Consider the following 16044-nt stretch of genomic DNA (forward strand, 5'->3'; position numbering starts at 1 on the left):
ATGCATGAGAGCTAATAATGTACCATGCCAGGTAGGTGAGTGCATTTTCCTGCTCCTGCAACACCACGAATCTTAGTATTAGTCAGAAGTAGTGCTTATAATTAGTGTTTATATACAGTGCCTTCGGAAAGTATTCAGACCCCTTGACTGTTTCCACATTTTGTTACGTTACAGCCTTTATTATGAAATTATGAAAAAAAGTCCTCAGCAATCTACACAGGAGCATCCTGTTTCCATTGATCATCCTTGAGACGCTTCTACAACTTGATTGGAGTACACCTGTTGATTGGACATGATTTGGAAAGGCACACACCTGTCTATATAAGGTCCCACAGTTGACAGTGCATGTCAGAGCAAAAACAAGGTTGAAGGAATTGTCCGTAGAGTTCCGAGACAGGATTGTGTCGAGGTATAGATCTGGGGAAGTGTACCAAAAAATTGAAGGTCCCCAAGAACCACTAAGACTCTTCTTAGAGCTGGCCATCCAGCCCTGAGCAATTTTGGGACAAGGACCTTGGTCAGGTAGGTGAAAGAGCTCCAGAGTTCCTCTGCGGAGATGGGAGAACATTCCAGAAGGATAACCATCTCTGCAGCACTCCAATCAGACCTTTATTGTAGAGTGGCGAGACGGAAGCCACTCCTCAGTAAAAAACACATGACAGCCCGCTTGGAGTTTTCCAAATGGCACCTAAAGGACTCTCAAACCATGAGAAACAAGTTCTCTGGTCTGATGAAACCAAGATTGAACTCTTCGGCCTAAATGTCAAGCGTCACGTCTGGAACAAACCTGGCTCCATCCCTACGGTGAAGCATGGCGGTGGCAGCATCATGCCTTTGGGATGTTTTTCAATGGCAGGGACTGGGAGACTAGTCAGGATCGAGGGAAAGCTGAACAGAGTAAAGTACAGAGAGATCCTTGATTAAAAACCTGCTCCAGAGTGCTCAGGACCTCAGACTGGGGCGAAGGTTCACCTTCCAACAGGACAACGATCCTAAGCACACAGCCAAGACAACGCAGGAGTGGCTTTGGGACAAGTCTCTGAATATCCTTGAGTGGCTCAGCCAGAGCCCGGACTTGCACCCAATCAACCATCTCTGGAGAAACCTGAAAATAGCTGTGCATCGACGCTCCCCATCCAACCTGACAGCTTGAGCAGATCTACAGAGAAGAATGGGAGAAACTCCCCAAATACAGGTTTGCCAAGCTTGTAGCATCATATCCAAGAAGACTTGAGGATGTAATCGCTGCCAAAGGTGCTTCAACAAAGTACTGAGTAAAGGGTCTGAATACTTATGTAAATCTGATTTTTTAGTTTTAAATGTGTAATAAATTAGCGAAAAGTTCAAAAAATCTCTTTACTTTGTCAGTATGTAGCTTGATGAGAGAAAAAAAACATTTTATCAATTTCAGAATAAGACTATAACGTAACAAAATGTGGAAAAAGTCAAGGGGTCTGAATACTTTCTGAAAGCACTGTATGTATATTTCTATATTTCTATACAGTAGACATCAATGGTGTAGTGGAGGGTAAACACAGTTTACACACCTTTTTAGCCACCTTTTGTGGAAAAATGCATTAAAAGTATAGGGACAGTTACTTAATTTACACTGGAAGGCAATCAGAATTTACCACATCACTGGTAGAGATAATGTTTTAAGATTTTGAAGTTTGGAGCTAGGGAGTTAAAGAGTTATAACCTGTCACTTTGCCAGAAATTCACACACACAGTCAACACCCATAGACTGTTCACTCAGCTACCGTCCGGCAAATGGTACTGGAACAACTGGACTGGAGCATCAGCTTTTCCACCATAATTTGCAAATAAATTCATTCAAAATCCTACAATGTGATTTTCTGGATTTTTTTTTCTAATTTTGTCTGTCATAGTTGAAGTGTACCTATGATGAAAATTACAGGCCTCTCTCATCTTTTTAAGTGGGATAACTTGCACAATTGGTGGCTGAATAAATACTTTTTTGCCCCACTGTACAGTACCAGTCAAGTGTGGACATACCTGCTCCCTATGTTTGACTATTTTCTACATTGTATAATAATCTGAAGACATCTCAACTATGAAATAACACATATGGAATCATCTAGTAACCAAACAAGTGTTACAAAAATCTATTTTATATTTTATATTCTTCAAAGTAGCCACTCTTTGCCTTGATGACATCATTGCACACGCTTGGAATTCTCTCAACCAGCTTCACCTGGAATGCTTTTCCAACAGTTTTGAAGGCATTCCCACCTATGCTGAGCCCTTGTTGGCTGCTCAGCATATGCTTAACTCATCCCAAACCATCTCAATTGGGTTGAAGTCAGGTGACTGTGGAGGACAGGTCATTTGATGCAGCACTCTGACGCTCTTCTTCTTTGTCAAATAGCCCTTACACAGCTTGGAGGTGTGTTGGGTCAGTGTCCTGTTGAAAAAAAAATTATAGTCCCAATAAGCGCAAACCAGATGGGATGGCATATTGCTGCAGAAGGTTGTGGTAGCCTAGCTGGTTAAGTGTTCCTTGAATTCTAAATAAATCACTGACAGTGTCACCAGCAAAGCACCATCACACCTCCTCCATTGCTTCACAGTGGGAACCACACATGTAGAGGTAATCCGTTCACCTACTCTGCGTCTCACAAATAAATGGGAGTTGGAACCAGAAATCTCAAATTTGGACTCGTCAGACCAAAGGACAGATTGGCTACGTTGAAGAATCTAAAATCTAAAATATATTTTGATTTGTTTAACACTTTTTTGGTTACTACATGATGATATGTTATTTCATAGTTTTGATGTCTTCATTATTATTCTACAATATAGAAAAAAAATAAGAAAAACCCTTGAATGAGTAGGTGTTCTAAAACTTTTGACCGGTTGTGTGTGTGTGTCTGTGTATGTATGTATATATACACACATACGCACACGCACACACACACACACACAGTTTAAGTCAAAAGTTTACATACACTTAGGTTGGAGTCATTAAAACTAGTTTTTCAACCACTCCACAAATTTCTTGTTAACAAACAATAGTTTTGGTAAGTCGGTTAGGACATCTACTTTGTGCATGACACAAGTAATTTTTCCAACAATTGTTTACAGACAGATTATTTCACTTATAATTCACTGTATCACAATTCCAGTGGGTCAGATGTTTACATTCACTAAATTGACTGTGCCTTTAAACAGCTTGGAAAATTCCAGAAAATTATGTCATGGCTTTAGAAGCTTCTGATAGGCTAATTGACATAATTCGAGTCAATTGGAGGTGTACCTGTGGATGCATTTCAAGGCCTACTTTCAAACTCAGTGCCTCTTTGCTTGACATCATGGGAAAATCAAAAGAAATCAGCCAAGACCCCAGAAAAAAAATCAGAGACATCCACAAGTCTGGGTCATCCTTGGGGGCAATTTCCAAACGCCATGTTCATCTGTACAAACAATAGTACGCAAGTATAAACACCATGGGACGATGCAGCCGTCATACCACTCAGGAAAGAGACTCGTTCTGTTTACTCGAGATGAACGTACTTTGGTGCGAAAAGTGCAAATCAATCCCAGAACAACAGCAAAGGACCTTGTGAAGATGTTTGAGGAAACAGGTACAAAAGTATCTATATCCACAGTAAAACGAGTCCTATATCTACATAACCTGAAAGGCCGCTCAGCAAGGAAGAAGCCACTGCTCTAAAACCGCCATAAAAAAGCCAGACTACGGTTTGAAATTGCACATAGGGACAAAGATCGTACCTTTTGGAGAAATGTCCTCTAGCCTGATGAAACAGAAATAGAACCGTTTGGCCATAATGGCCATCGTTATGTTTGGAGGAAAAAGGGGGAGGCTGAAGAACACCATCCCAACCGTGGCAGCATCATGTTGTGGGGGTGCTTTGCTGCAGGATGGACTGGTGCACTGCACAAAATAGATGGCATCATTAGGATGGAAAATTATGTGGATATATTGAAGCAACATCTCAAGACATCAGTCAGGAAGTTAAAAGCTTGGTCGCAAATGGGTCTTCCAAATGGACAATGACCCCAAGCATGCTTCCAAAGTTGTGGCAAAATGGCTTAAGGACAACAAAGTCAAGGTATTGGAGTGGCCATCACAAAGCCCTGACCTCAATCCTATAGAACATATGTGGGCAGAACTGATAAAGCGTGTGCGAGCAAGGAGGCCTACAAACCTGACTCAGTTACACCAGCTCTGTCAGGAGAAATGGGCCAAAATTCTCCCAACTTATTGTGGGAATCTTGTGGAAGGCTACCTGAAACATTTGACCCAAGTTAAACAACTTAAAGACAATGCTACCAAATACTAATTGAGTGTATGTACCCACTTGGGAATGTGATGAAAGAAATTAACTGAAATAGATCATTCTCTCTACTATTATTCTGACATTTCATACTTATGTCATGCAATACTGCATGATTAATTACTTAAAAATCATACAATGTGATTTTTGGATTAGATTCCTTCTCTCACAGTACCTCTACGGACCTCTACATAATTTGTAAGTAGGAAAACCTGCAAAATCGGGAGTGAATCAAATACTTGTTCTCCCCACTGTGACACAGCTACAGCCACACAAATCCCACATACATAGCATACACACACGCACTCATACCGACACAACACAAGCATCCAACCCGGAAGCCAGCCGCACCAATGCGTTTTCAGCACATGACAAGTAAGATATTATTTGAAAATCCGGCCCCCCTAGTCATAGACTGTTCTCTCTGCTACCGCACGGCAAGTCCCTGAGCGTCAAATCTAGGTCCAAAAGGCGTTTTAACAGTTTCTACCCCCAAGCCAAAGATTGAACAGCTAATCAAACGGCTACCCAAACTATTTGCAATGTCCCCGCGCCCCTTACGCCCCTGCTACGCTCTGTTTATTATCTATGCATAATCACTTTAACTCTACCTACATGTACATATTACCTCAATTACCTCGACTAACCGGTGCCCCTGCACATTGACTCTGTACCACCATTTGATTAGTATATAGCCTTGCTATTGTTATTTTACTGCTGCTCTTTAATTATTTTTTGCTTTTATTTTTTACTTAACACATTTTTCTTAAAACTGCATTGTTGGTTAAGGGCTTGTAAGTAAGCATTTTACTGTAAAGTCTACTACACCTGTTGTATTCGGCGCATGTGACAAATACAATTTTATTTGATTTGAAGTCTCCTTGATACAAATAGCGTGGAACTGACCAATGAACCGACCAATGGCATGCACTGACAGGCGTTTCCTGATATCAATGGACTGACGAAGGGCGGGCACAAATGGGTGTTACCGGATTATCAAGGAATGGCCATATCAAGAAACGCCCCCAAATTTCGGTCTGCAATTAGACTATATTGGCTGAGCCGGAGGAGCGCGAATTCATCTTGCTGTGGAATACATTGCGGCCAGCAGGCCAAACGAACGACTAAAAACGAATCATGACTCTCGAGTCAGTAAAAAGAGTCGTTCAAAAAGAACGAATCGTTCCCGAACTGCCCATCACTCGTACCCCCGCCCTTCTCTCTTTTCTTTTCATTTTGCGCCTTCATCATCCAGACAGACCAGTTTGTGCAGCGAAACCACATACAAGAGGAAGGTATTCTCTCCATATCTGTGCATTATATTGTTATTTCATTATATAATTATCGTCATATAACAGTTAAGACATCAACACGTTTGACCGAAAACAGAGTAACATTTTACGGTAAGAGCACGATTAATCAATAGCCTACATTTTGATAGTGCGCTTTAGGCTATAAATATTTTATTTTCGGAGCTATTTTTGTACAAGTTAGCTACCACCATTCAGGTGAAAATTTTATATTCTATAAACTTATCTGGATAAATATGTATTGTGTGAGTAGCCTAGCCTTTAAACTGTGTAGTCTCGTGCAGCTTCTACCTTATTTTGAATGATCAATGTATTCTCCTGTTGTCTCAGCTGGTTCACATAAGAATGTTCTGGAATCAAGATGCCGGTGGCCTTGATTTGGGGAGTGAGTGAGAGAGAGTCAAGACACCACATGTTAAACCCGTATTAGACAACTCTTAGGGTATTTTAAAGTTAAAAGGGATTAGACAAAGGCCGCCAAAAAAGGGCAGCGTCGTGAGTGACTGTCTGTGGGTAGCCTACTGAATATTTACGTGTCTCCCATGCTGATAATGCTGAGGACAAGCAGCCACAGTACCCTGCAGATTTTGGGAAGTGCATGGTGGTGTTGAGACAGCCTTTGTCTAGTTGAAGGAGCCCAGTCGGCACTGGTGTTTGCACTGCTCCAAAACTAGCCAAATATAAATGTACATCCTATAATAATCCCATTATTTTTTAAATCGGTTTACAGTCACTAACTACTTTTACAAGCAGTATATATAAAATGAGACATATTAGATGGATAAACTGTGTTGTTTGATTAAAGTACTTGTCATTGTATGTAATAGCCAATAATTCAATACTAGTTTTCAAAGTGTTTTTTTTTTTTCTGTGCAAAATTGTGACAACAGAGGTGTGTATAAGAGGAGGAGGCTGCTGGAGGGAGGACTGCTCATAATAATGACTGGTACGGAGCAAATGGAATGGTATCTAAAACCATCCCACTGATTCCGCTCCAGCCATTACCACGAGCCTGTTCTCCCCAATTAAGGTGCCACCAACCTCCTGTGGTGTACACACAATCAAGTCAAAATTCCACCAGCGTGTGATGTCGTCAGGATAAAACCTGCCACCTTTCTTTGACACATGGATGGGGGACATTTTATTAATCCCTTTCTCTTAAATTAGTTTTGGGATAAGAGATTACACTGCTTCTTACCAATAAAGAGTGCCTTTTCCTTTTTATTGGATCATTATGGTTCCCTACCGCCCTAAACCCTCCTCCCTAAACTCTGGTTGCAACCCTGTCTCCACCCTGACCCTCCAGTCAATAAAGGGCAAACTCCACTTTACTCCACCATGCAGGCAGCTATATTTAGATGGTGCCACTTGTCACATAGAGAGAGAGCAGCCCTAGGGATGCAGTCTGCCACACATTTCCCTCATCTATCTTTTACATAGAAACAGTGTTGGGGAAGCTACTCTGATATCACAGTTTACCAAACTATGATTTACTTCACACTGGAAGAAGTTAATCTACATTAAAGCTACCCTTAATAAAAATATAGTTTACTTAACCAAAGCTACTTTGAAAAGGTACAAAAATGCTTTTTAAATGAAAATTCCAAAGCCTAAAATAGTGAACATTCAATGGCCAAAATGTTGAAAATATTCCACTGTCTCTGTCAAGTCCACATTGGGTAGACATCCTGTTTAGATGAGCATACTTAGGCAGACTAGCCTTAGAGCTGTCTGACTAAATAATTTTACTAGTTCTTCAAAGTAGATAAGGCATAGGCCTACTTTCAAACTGTCTCTCCATCATCTCCTTGTGTTGTGTACATTCCTCTCTCATGCGGTCAGTCTGTATGTAACCTAACATAGCAGGCATAAAAATGGATCCATCTCTGTCGGAGCCAGAATGAACCGGCGCAATGGATTATGGGCATTGTAGATAATGACCATGTTTCTGTGCTGAACTAGGTTGAATATTTGCATAGTGAAAACTACAACTCCCTTCAGCCCAGCGTCCCGCATAGTTCTTGACTTGATTTCTCTCGTGATTTATTTTTCTAGAGAAACCGATGTCTGAAAAAATAAACATTTTGGTTAATCACTCAGCACTAGCAATAACAGATCCATCTGGAGTCAGATGTTCACAGAATGTGCAATTAAGCATATTAAACACAAAAAATATGTTTCAAATGAGAATTAAGGTCAAATTCCAAAAAAAGAAGGAAAATTCTTGCCTACTTCACCCATATTCTATTTTAGCAACAACAACAAAAAAGTAGTGTGTTGTTCCAGTATTAAGCTACACTGCTACATGGCAAACAAAGTAATTAACTACTGAAAACATCACCAAGGTTTGAATTCAGTTCAACTACCACTAAACTACTGCAAAATGTAGTTTAATTACTAGTTGAACTACATGTAGTTCACTACTCCCCAACACTGCATAGAAAGCTATGCAGTCTCTAAGAGGGGAGGGCTATTGTGATAGGTCTCAAAAACACAATTCTCTCAATGGCAAAATAATTGGATATTGTCTAGGGCTTTTTCTGTCTAAATAATCTGCTGGTTGCACTGCCTGTTCAAAGCGTTTGATGTCTGAATACACAATACACGGGTGGGGGGGTAATATGATGTATTAAATATCGAACCTAAGGCTTGGCGAGGCTGGATTATATAGACAGTCTTGGGATGATTTCAAAGCCAGTGACATCAGTGCTGGTGCTTTAAACCAAATCACTTTCTTCAGTGCTGGGGAAGCTACTCTGAGAATATAGTTTACCAAGCTACCAATTACTTCACACTGGAAGAAGTTAAGCTACACTTAAGAAAAATATTGTTTACTTAACTGAAGTAACTTTGAAAAAAAGACTACAAATTGCAAGAATATATAATTCTGGAGTCAGATGTTGACAGAATGTGTAATTTAGTCTAACTATAAATCTAACTATAAATCAAGTGAAAATTAGGTAGGTCTGAGGCAGAAAAAGAGGATATTCTTGCCCATTTCAGACATATTTTCTTACATTTTTGCAAAAAAGAGTAGTACGTAGTTCCAGTCAGTGGTGTAAAAATTCCTTGAAAGTACTACTAAAGAAAATATTCATGACACTTGACTTATTCTACATTTTGTTGTTACATCCTGAATTCAAAATGGATGAAATACGTTTATTTCTCTCGCCCATCTACCCCATAATTACAAAGTGAAAACTTGTTTTTAGAAATTGTAGCACATTTATTGAAAATTAAATACAGAAATATTGAATTTACATAATATTCACACCCCTGAGTCAATACTTTGTAGAAGCAACCTTTGCAGCGATTACAGCTGTGAGTCTATCTGAGAGCTTTCCTCATTTCCCATTATTATTTTTTCAATTCTTCAAGCTTGGTCAAATTGGTTGTTGATCATTGCTAGACAATCATTTTCAGGTCTTGCCTGAACTGTAACTCAGCCACTCAGGAACATTCACTGTCTTCTTGGTAAGCAATTCATGTGAATTTGGCCTTGTGTTTTAGGTTATTGTCCTGCTGAAAGGTGAATTTGTCCCCAAGTGTCTGTTGGAAAGCAGACTGAACCAGGTTTTCCTCTAGGGTTTTTCCTGAGCTTAGCTCCAGGCTTAATTTAGTTTAAAAAAAATTATCTTGAAAACTCCCCAGTCCTTAATGATAACATGATGCAGCCACCACTATGTTTGAAAATATGTACTCAGTAATATGTTTGGGGCAAATCCAATAAAACACAACACTTTGTATTCAGGACAAAAAAATCTATTGCTTTGCCACATTTTATTGCAGTATTACTTAAGTGCCTTGTTGCAAACAGTGTGCATGTTTTGGAATATTTTTATTCTGTACAGTCTTCTTTCTTTTCATTCTGTCAATTAGGTTAATATTGTGGAGTAAATACAATGTTGTTGATCCATCCTTAGTTTTCTCCTATCACAGCCATTAAACTCTCTGTTTAGCCTCATGGTGAAATCCCTGAGCGGTTCCCTTCCTCTCCAGCAACTGAGTTAGAATAGAACACCTGTATCTTTGTAGTGACTGAGTGTATTGATCCACCATCCAAAGAGTAATTAGTAACTTCACCATGCTCAACGGGATATTTCATGTCTGCTATTTTATTTTGACCCATCTACCAATAGGTTCCCTTCTTTGCTAGGTATTGGAAAACCTCCCTGGTCTTCGGTTGAATCTGTGTTTGAAATTCATTTCTCGACTGAGGGACATTACAATTATCTGTATATGTGGAGTACAGAGATGAGGTAGTTATTTAAAAAATCATGTTAAATGCTATTATCGCACACAAAGTCCATGCAATTCATTATGTGACTTGTTAAGCAAATGTTTACTGCTGAACTTATTTAGGCTTGCCGTAACAAAGGGGTTAAATACTTATTGACATTTCTGATTTTCATTTTTTATGAATAAAAAAAAAAAATCTAATAACATAATTCCACTTTGACATTTTGGGGTATTGTGTGTAGGCCAGTGACAATCTCAAATGAATACATTTTAAATTCAGTTTGTAACAAGACAATGTGGATTACTTTCTGAAGGCACTGCATGTAGTTTTTTTGGTATCTGTACTTCACTACTTATTTTTTGACAACTTTTATTTTTACTCCACTGTCTATATGTACTTTTTACTCAGATTCATTTTCTCTGACACCCAAAAGTGCTTGTTACATTTCGTATGCTCAGGTAGAATAACAATATGGTTCAATTCATGCATACAGTGCATTCAGAAAGTATTCAGACCACTTCACTTTTTCCACATTTTTTTTTTTACAGTACAGCCTTATTCTAAAATGTATTAAATTGTTTCCTCAATCTATACACAATAGCCCATAATGACAAAGCAAAAACAGCTTTCATTTTTTTTTGCTGATGCGTGTGTGTTTATATATATATAAAATTATATCACATTTACGTAAGTATACAGACCCTTTACTCAGCACTTTGTTGAAGCTCCTTTGGCAGAAATGACAGCCTCGAGTTTTCTTGGGTATGTGCTTAGGGTCGTTGGTCCTGTTGAAAGGTGAACTTTCGCCCAGTCTGAGGTCCTGAGCACTCTGGAGCAGGTTTTCTCTGTACTTTGCTCCGCTCATCTTTACCTCGACCCTGACTAGTCTCCCAGTCCCTGCCGCTGAAAAAAATGGTATTGGCCAGATAATGAGCGGTGCCTGGTGTCCTCCAGACATGACACTTGGCATTCAGGCCAAAGAGTTCAATCGTGTTTGTCATGGTCTGAGATTCCTTTAGGTGCCTTTTGGCAAACTCCAAGCAGGCTGTCATGTGCCTTTTACTGGGGAGTGGCTTCCGTCTGGCCACTCTAGCATAAAGGCCTGAGATTGGTGGAGTGCTACAGAGATGGTTGTCCTTCTGGAAGGTTCTCCCATCTTCACAGAGGAACTCTGGAACCCTGTCAGAGTGACCATCGGGTTCTTGGTCACCTCCCTGACCAAGGCCCTTCTCCCCTGATAGCTCAGTTTGACCGGGCGGCCAGCTCTAGGAAGAGTCTTGCTGGTTCCAAACTTCTTCCATTTAAGAATGATGTAGGCCACTGTGTTCTTGGAGACCTTCAATGCTGCAGAAATGTTACCCTTCCCCAGATCTGTGGCTCGACACAGTCCTTTCTCTGAACTCTACGGACAATTCCTTTGACCTCATGGCTTGGTTTTTTGCTCTTACATGCACTGAGGGACCTTTATATAGACAGGTGTGTGCCTTTTACTGAGGGGTGGCTTCCGTCTGGCCACTCTACCATAAAGCCCTGATTGGTGGAGTGCTGCAGAGATGGTTGTCCTTCTGGAAGGTTCGCCCATCTCCACAGAGGAACTCTGGAGCTCTGTTATTTCAATGAGTGTCCCTCCTTGTTATTGTTTTGCAGTCTTTCGGATTCATTCATATATTTCTCTATTTCTTACTCTTTTTTTTTTTCTATCTCCAGGCAACCACCAAGCTCCTCCATTATCCCGTCTTCCAGACACATACTAAACCACCACCACAAACACAACACCCATCAATCACCCTTATCATGCAGACAGTCTAGGTCTGTCTCCCTGGCTGTGACCCACCCGAGGCTGAGGCAGATTCTCCTACAGAGCTCCACACCCCCAGGGGGACCCCCACAGAGATGGCTGATTCAGACCCCTCGTCCCCCTCCGATCCCCCACGGCCACTGAGCTCCCCCCGCACCCCTCTCTCCCTATCATTCCCCTTCCTCAGGGAGGGAAGTCGGGTGTGGGAGAGGGAAAGGAAACCCCCCCTGATGCCAGGCGAGCTGCCAAGCCCTCTGCCCACCAAACGCACCCGCACATACTCAGCGTGAGTAGGAATAATCTGTGGTGATAGTGAATGTGTTTGTGCATGGCCTTGAGTGTGATCTATGAGGCTCTGGTCACTATCAGTGACTAGGGAGCCATTTTGGATGCAAGTCCAGAGAAAAGCCTCCATGGGTTAATGTTGTTTCTCTCCTATGTGTGTCTCTCAGTACGGTGCGGGCCAGATCAGGCCCAGTGTATAAGGGCGTGTGTAAGACCTTCTACAGGTCCCAGGGTCATGGCTTTATAAAGCCCTCCAACGGTGGAGAGGACATCTTTGTACACATCTCTGAGTGAGTGATTCTGAAGTGTTAGGATGCAATTATAATCTACAACACACTTTGGGACTGAAGTGTTATATGCGTTGTACCTAATCATATTTTATAATCACAATACACCTTATTGCTTTATCATATATTCATAAACTTTAATGTCCTAGACCTAAAGAGGCCTGGATTCTCTCATAATGTTCCCCCCCTCTCCCTTTTTTAGTATCGATGGAGAATACGTGCCCATGGAAGGTGACGAGGTCACGTACAAAGTCTGTTCCATCCCCCCCAAGAACCAGAAGATCCAGGCAATGGAGGTTGTCATCACCCACTTGGCCCCAGGAACCAAGCATGAGACCTGGTCTGGACAGATCATCAGCTCCTAGACCTCCACCTGCATCTGCAAATAGGCAGTGTGGTGGAGGGTGGGGGTTGGGAGAGAAGGTGGGAAGGAGCCTGGAGAGGTAAAGGGGGAGGTGGGAGAAGTGGAGTCCAGGGTAGGGAGATAAGGTGGGGGAGGAAGGAGCCTAGAGGTAAAGGGGAAGAAGGAGGAAGTAAACAAGCACAGGGAGCAGTGGAAGGAGTGATTACGTGAAGGTGTAACCCTGAGGGTTGGAATGTGGTAATATAAGGCTTAAGACAGCGTTAAGTAGGTTTCAGTTGGAATGTGAATGAGGAAAAGTTAAATATTTAAGTTAGGAAAAGAGTCCAGGTTAAATTGGATTAAAGCTTGATGGTTTATTTAAGATTATTTAAAATGGCAGGAGTCTAGTACGTTTTAATAAGACACTGCTGTAAGGAAAACTGTGAAACAAAGAGCAACAAACCTTCCTAAATGATGTTGTTTTTATTCATACTTTGATTTATTTATTTAATTTTTATTCGTTATGACAAGTGAGGTAGATATTGTTAAGATTATACATTTGTGTTTTAATGCCAATATATGCCTGGTCTAACCCATCGCACAATTCACTCTGATGATACTGCCCTGGTAATGCCCACTCCTTCAGTCTAATGTTGACCAATGACAATTTATTAATCTTTGTAACAGAGTTATTGATGATTACTATATGAGGTTCAAAACTCCTTTTTAAAAAATCATTAAAACACATGTTATCATAGTAATAGACAAGAAATGAACATGTACTGTTGTCAATAGTCTCATACTTTCATCATGCAGTTTTAGTCTTTTGTAAACATAATTAGGTTTATATGCATTGTTAATACCATGTTTTATTTATTGTGACTAAATTATATAGTACTATGTGTCTCTTCTTATGTTGGGAAACTGTCTGAAGTTTCATTGTGTTCTAGAGCACTTTTTACGTCGATTCACTGTGACTAACGTGTTGTCATTAGGATAAAAAGTTACTACTGTATTATTCACATTCCTGTGTGAAATTGTGTTGATTATTTGCATGAATAAGTTAACCTGCAGTCCAAAATAGGTTATTAGCTATTCAAATATTGCTTCAGGAATTGCTTATTAGAACGGTATGTAACATCGATAGTCCATTAGAGGGCAGACAAGGACAAGTAATCTTTAACCAATTTTGGAGAAACTCAAGGGTACACACAGTACTTCACAAAACAGGTCTACTGTGTGGAAGTGTGTCAACCTCTGATGAAGTAATGGTTAACCCTGACCATATATATATTTTGCATCATGCAGTATCTGGGCCGCTCCACTTTTTTGCACTGTAAACCCAAGATAGATAAGCCGTGATGACACAGCTTTGGTTGAATACATGGAACAGATCTAAATCTTTCAATTTTTATGGGGATGTCAACTTTGCAATCTATCCTCCAAACTGTCAACGATCCTCCAAGCCAACATTTTAAAATAATCTTAATGAATGCACATATAAAGAGCTCAGTGGAATCAGATGATGAGATGTGCTGGTGGTCAGTAATCAGAAATAAACCTGCTATTATGCATTTACCCTAAAAAGGACATTGTGCCCCAGGTATACGATAACAACACACTAACGCACTACACACACACACACCTGGACACATGCATCAACGAACCTATAAATGCACACACACATTCACACACCCAAGGACTCATTAAATATACTTAAGTATCAGAAGTAAATGGAATTGCTCAAATGTACTTAAACATCAAAAGTAAAAAATAATTTCAAATTCTTTATATTAAACAAACCAGATGGTACAATTTTATTTTTAGCCAGGGGCACACTCAGACATAATTTACAAATGAAGCATGAACGAATGAACAAACAATCTAAGACAGAAGAACTAAGTAACGTTACACCCAAAGGTCTGTCCCCTGAGCTTTGTTTCTGCAGGTTACACAGGTGTGGGAAATAAAGTCATAGCCAGACAGAATGATCTACAACGAGATGAGCTGATAATGAGTTCTCACCTTTTGGCAATAGCCAGGCATTTGTGAGTTCTGTGACTGAGTAAACAAGTGTGCGTATAATATGATCAGATGACTTCAGAATGTCCAAATTGAAGCAAAAATGACCAATAGTGTTTGGGAGGGATTCAGGCCTCTGGTTGTACCAGCACAGTGGCCTTTAGGAAGCATACTTGTAATTGTCCATCATTTCATTACTGGCAGTCGTTCATGCTTTTGTAGACTTTGTAGTTGTATAAATGGTTACATCCAGCTAACAACACATGTTCCCACAACTTTAGTGAATGTTCCCTTAAGATTCTTATTAGGCCATTAACAAACGTTTTCATTGGACTGTTCCTTTGATGTGCAAGGAATGTTTTCAAGGGACCATTCCCTTAATGTCAAATAGAACTTACCCAGAATGTGGTTACCCTGTTCTCAGAATTTAAGATAATGTTCTATACACGTTTCATGGGAACGTTGCAAGAACATTCACATGTCCAGTTTTCTGAGGGTTAGCTGAATATATCATCAACGTCCCACCAAACATACAACAGACACAGAACATGGTTGCCATGTTCTTAGAATATAAGATATACATTTTCTAGACACGTTTCATGGGAACGTTGCTAGAACATTTCTGTGTATCAGTTGTCAGGATGTTGCCTGATGGTCCCAAAGAAATCCCCCCCCCCCCCCCCAAAAAAAATCATTACACACTCTTAAAAGAAAAGGGTTCCTGGAGGCACCTTTAGGGGTTCCTCAGATTGCAACACCACCGGAACACCTAAAGGTGCTGTCACGAGTCCGACCGAGGGTGTTTCCCTTTCCCGGGCAGGTGGCGCTCGGCGGTCGTCGTCACCGGCCTATTAGCTGCCACTGATTGTTTTTCCTCCCCCTCCTTGTATGTTGAGTGGTAGCACCTGTGGATGTTTAATTAGTTTGTCTTTATTTGACAGCCGGCCCGCCTGGTTGTTGTGCGGGATTATTTCTATGTAACCTTCGGCTCTGTGGTATAGGCACGTGTTAGTGCCCGGTCGGGATTGTTTCCAATTGTACATTTTGATTCCCTGTGTTTTGGGAACGTAACCTTTTTGTGAGCACCCTGTGGTGCGTTGGTGCGATTAAAAGACGCGCAGCATTGAACTCTCTGTCTCCTGCATTTGACTCCACACCCACGACACCCGGAGCATTACAGAATCCCGCACCTATCAAATTGAATGGAGTCAGCAGGAGCAGCAGCCAACCCTCTCCCATCGATGGAGGAACGGGTTCTCCACCACACCACCGTCCTTCATCGGATCGGATCCGCGATGGATCAAGTGATGGAGAGAATGGACAGATGGGAGAGGAGTGGGCTCCTCTCTCCACCTTCGGCACCCACGGTTCCGGACTCCCCATCTCCCGACTCCAGCACCCTCCGTCTGACGCTACCGAGGGCTTATGATGGAGCGGCGA

At 41.0% G+C, this 16044-nt stretch overlaps 1 protein-coding gene across 2 annotated transcripts; it reads left to right on the top strand.

Moving 5' to 3' along the window:
• The first annotated feature begins 5475 nt into the window (after window positions 1–5475).
• Window positions 5476–13606, top strand: csdc2a (cold shock domain containing C2, RNA binding a). Of its 2 annotated transcripts, none has more exons than XM_021575990.2 (4): window positions 5476–5614; window positions 11577–11953; window positions 12120–12242; window positions 12442–13606. In XM_021575990.2, the coding sequence occupies exons 2-4, from the start codon at window positions 11763–11765 to the stop codon at window positions 12602–12604; spliced, it is 477 nt and encodes a 158-aa protein (XP_021431665.1). In that variant the 5' UTR covers window positions 5476–5614; window positions 11577–11762; the 3' UTR covers window positions 12605–13606. The 2 variants fall into 2 exon arrangements, with proteins under 2 accessions (XP_021431665.1, XP_021431664.1); XM_021575989.2 differs by having other exon boundaries at window positions 5545–5722.
• The last annotated feature ends 2438 nt before the right edge of the window (window positions 13607–16044 follow it).

The sequence above is a fragment of the Oncorhynchus mykiss genome, chromosome 20 (assembly GCF_013265735.2).
Source record: "Oncorhynchus mykiss isolate Arlee chromosome 20, USDA_OmykA_1.1, whole genome shotgun sequence".
In the NCBI taxonomy this organism is placed as follows: domain Eukaryota; kingdom Metazoa; phylum Chordata; class Actinopteri; order Salmoniformes; family Salmonidae; genus Oncorhynchus; species Oncorhynchus mykiss.

Coding starts and splice junctions, on each gene's coding strand:
- csdc2a (XM_021575990.2), top strand. CDS start 11,763: ATGGCTGATTCAGACCCCTCGTCCCCCTCCGATCCCCCACGGCCACTG. Junction 11,954..12,119: donor CGCACCCGCACATACTCAGC/GTGAGTAGGAAT, acceptor TGTGTCTCTCAG/TACGGTGCGGGCCAGATCAG. Junction 12,243..12,441: donor ATCTTTGTACACATCTCTGA/GTGAGTGATTCT, acceptor TCCCTTTTTTAG/TATCGATGGAGAATACGTGC.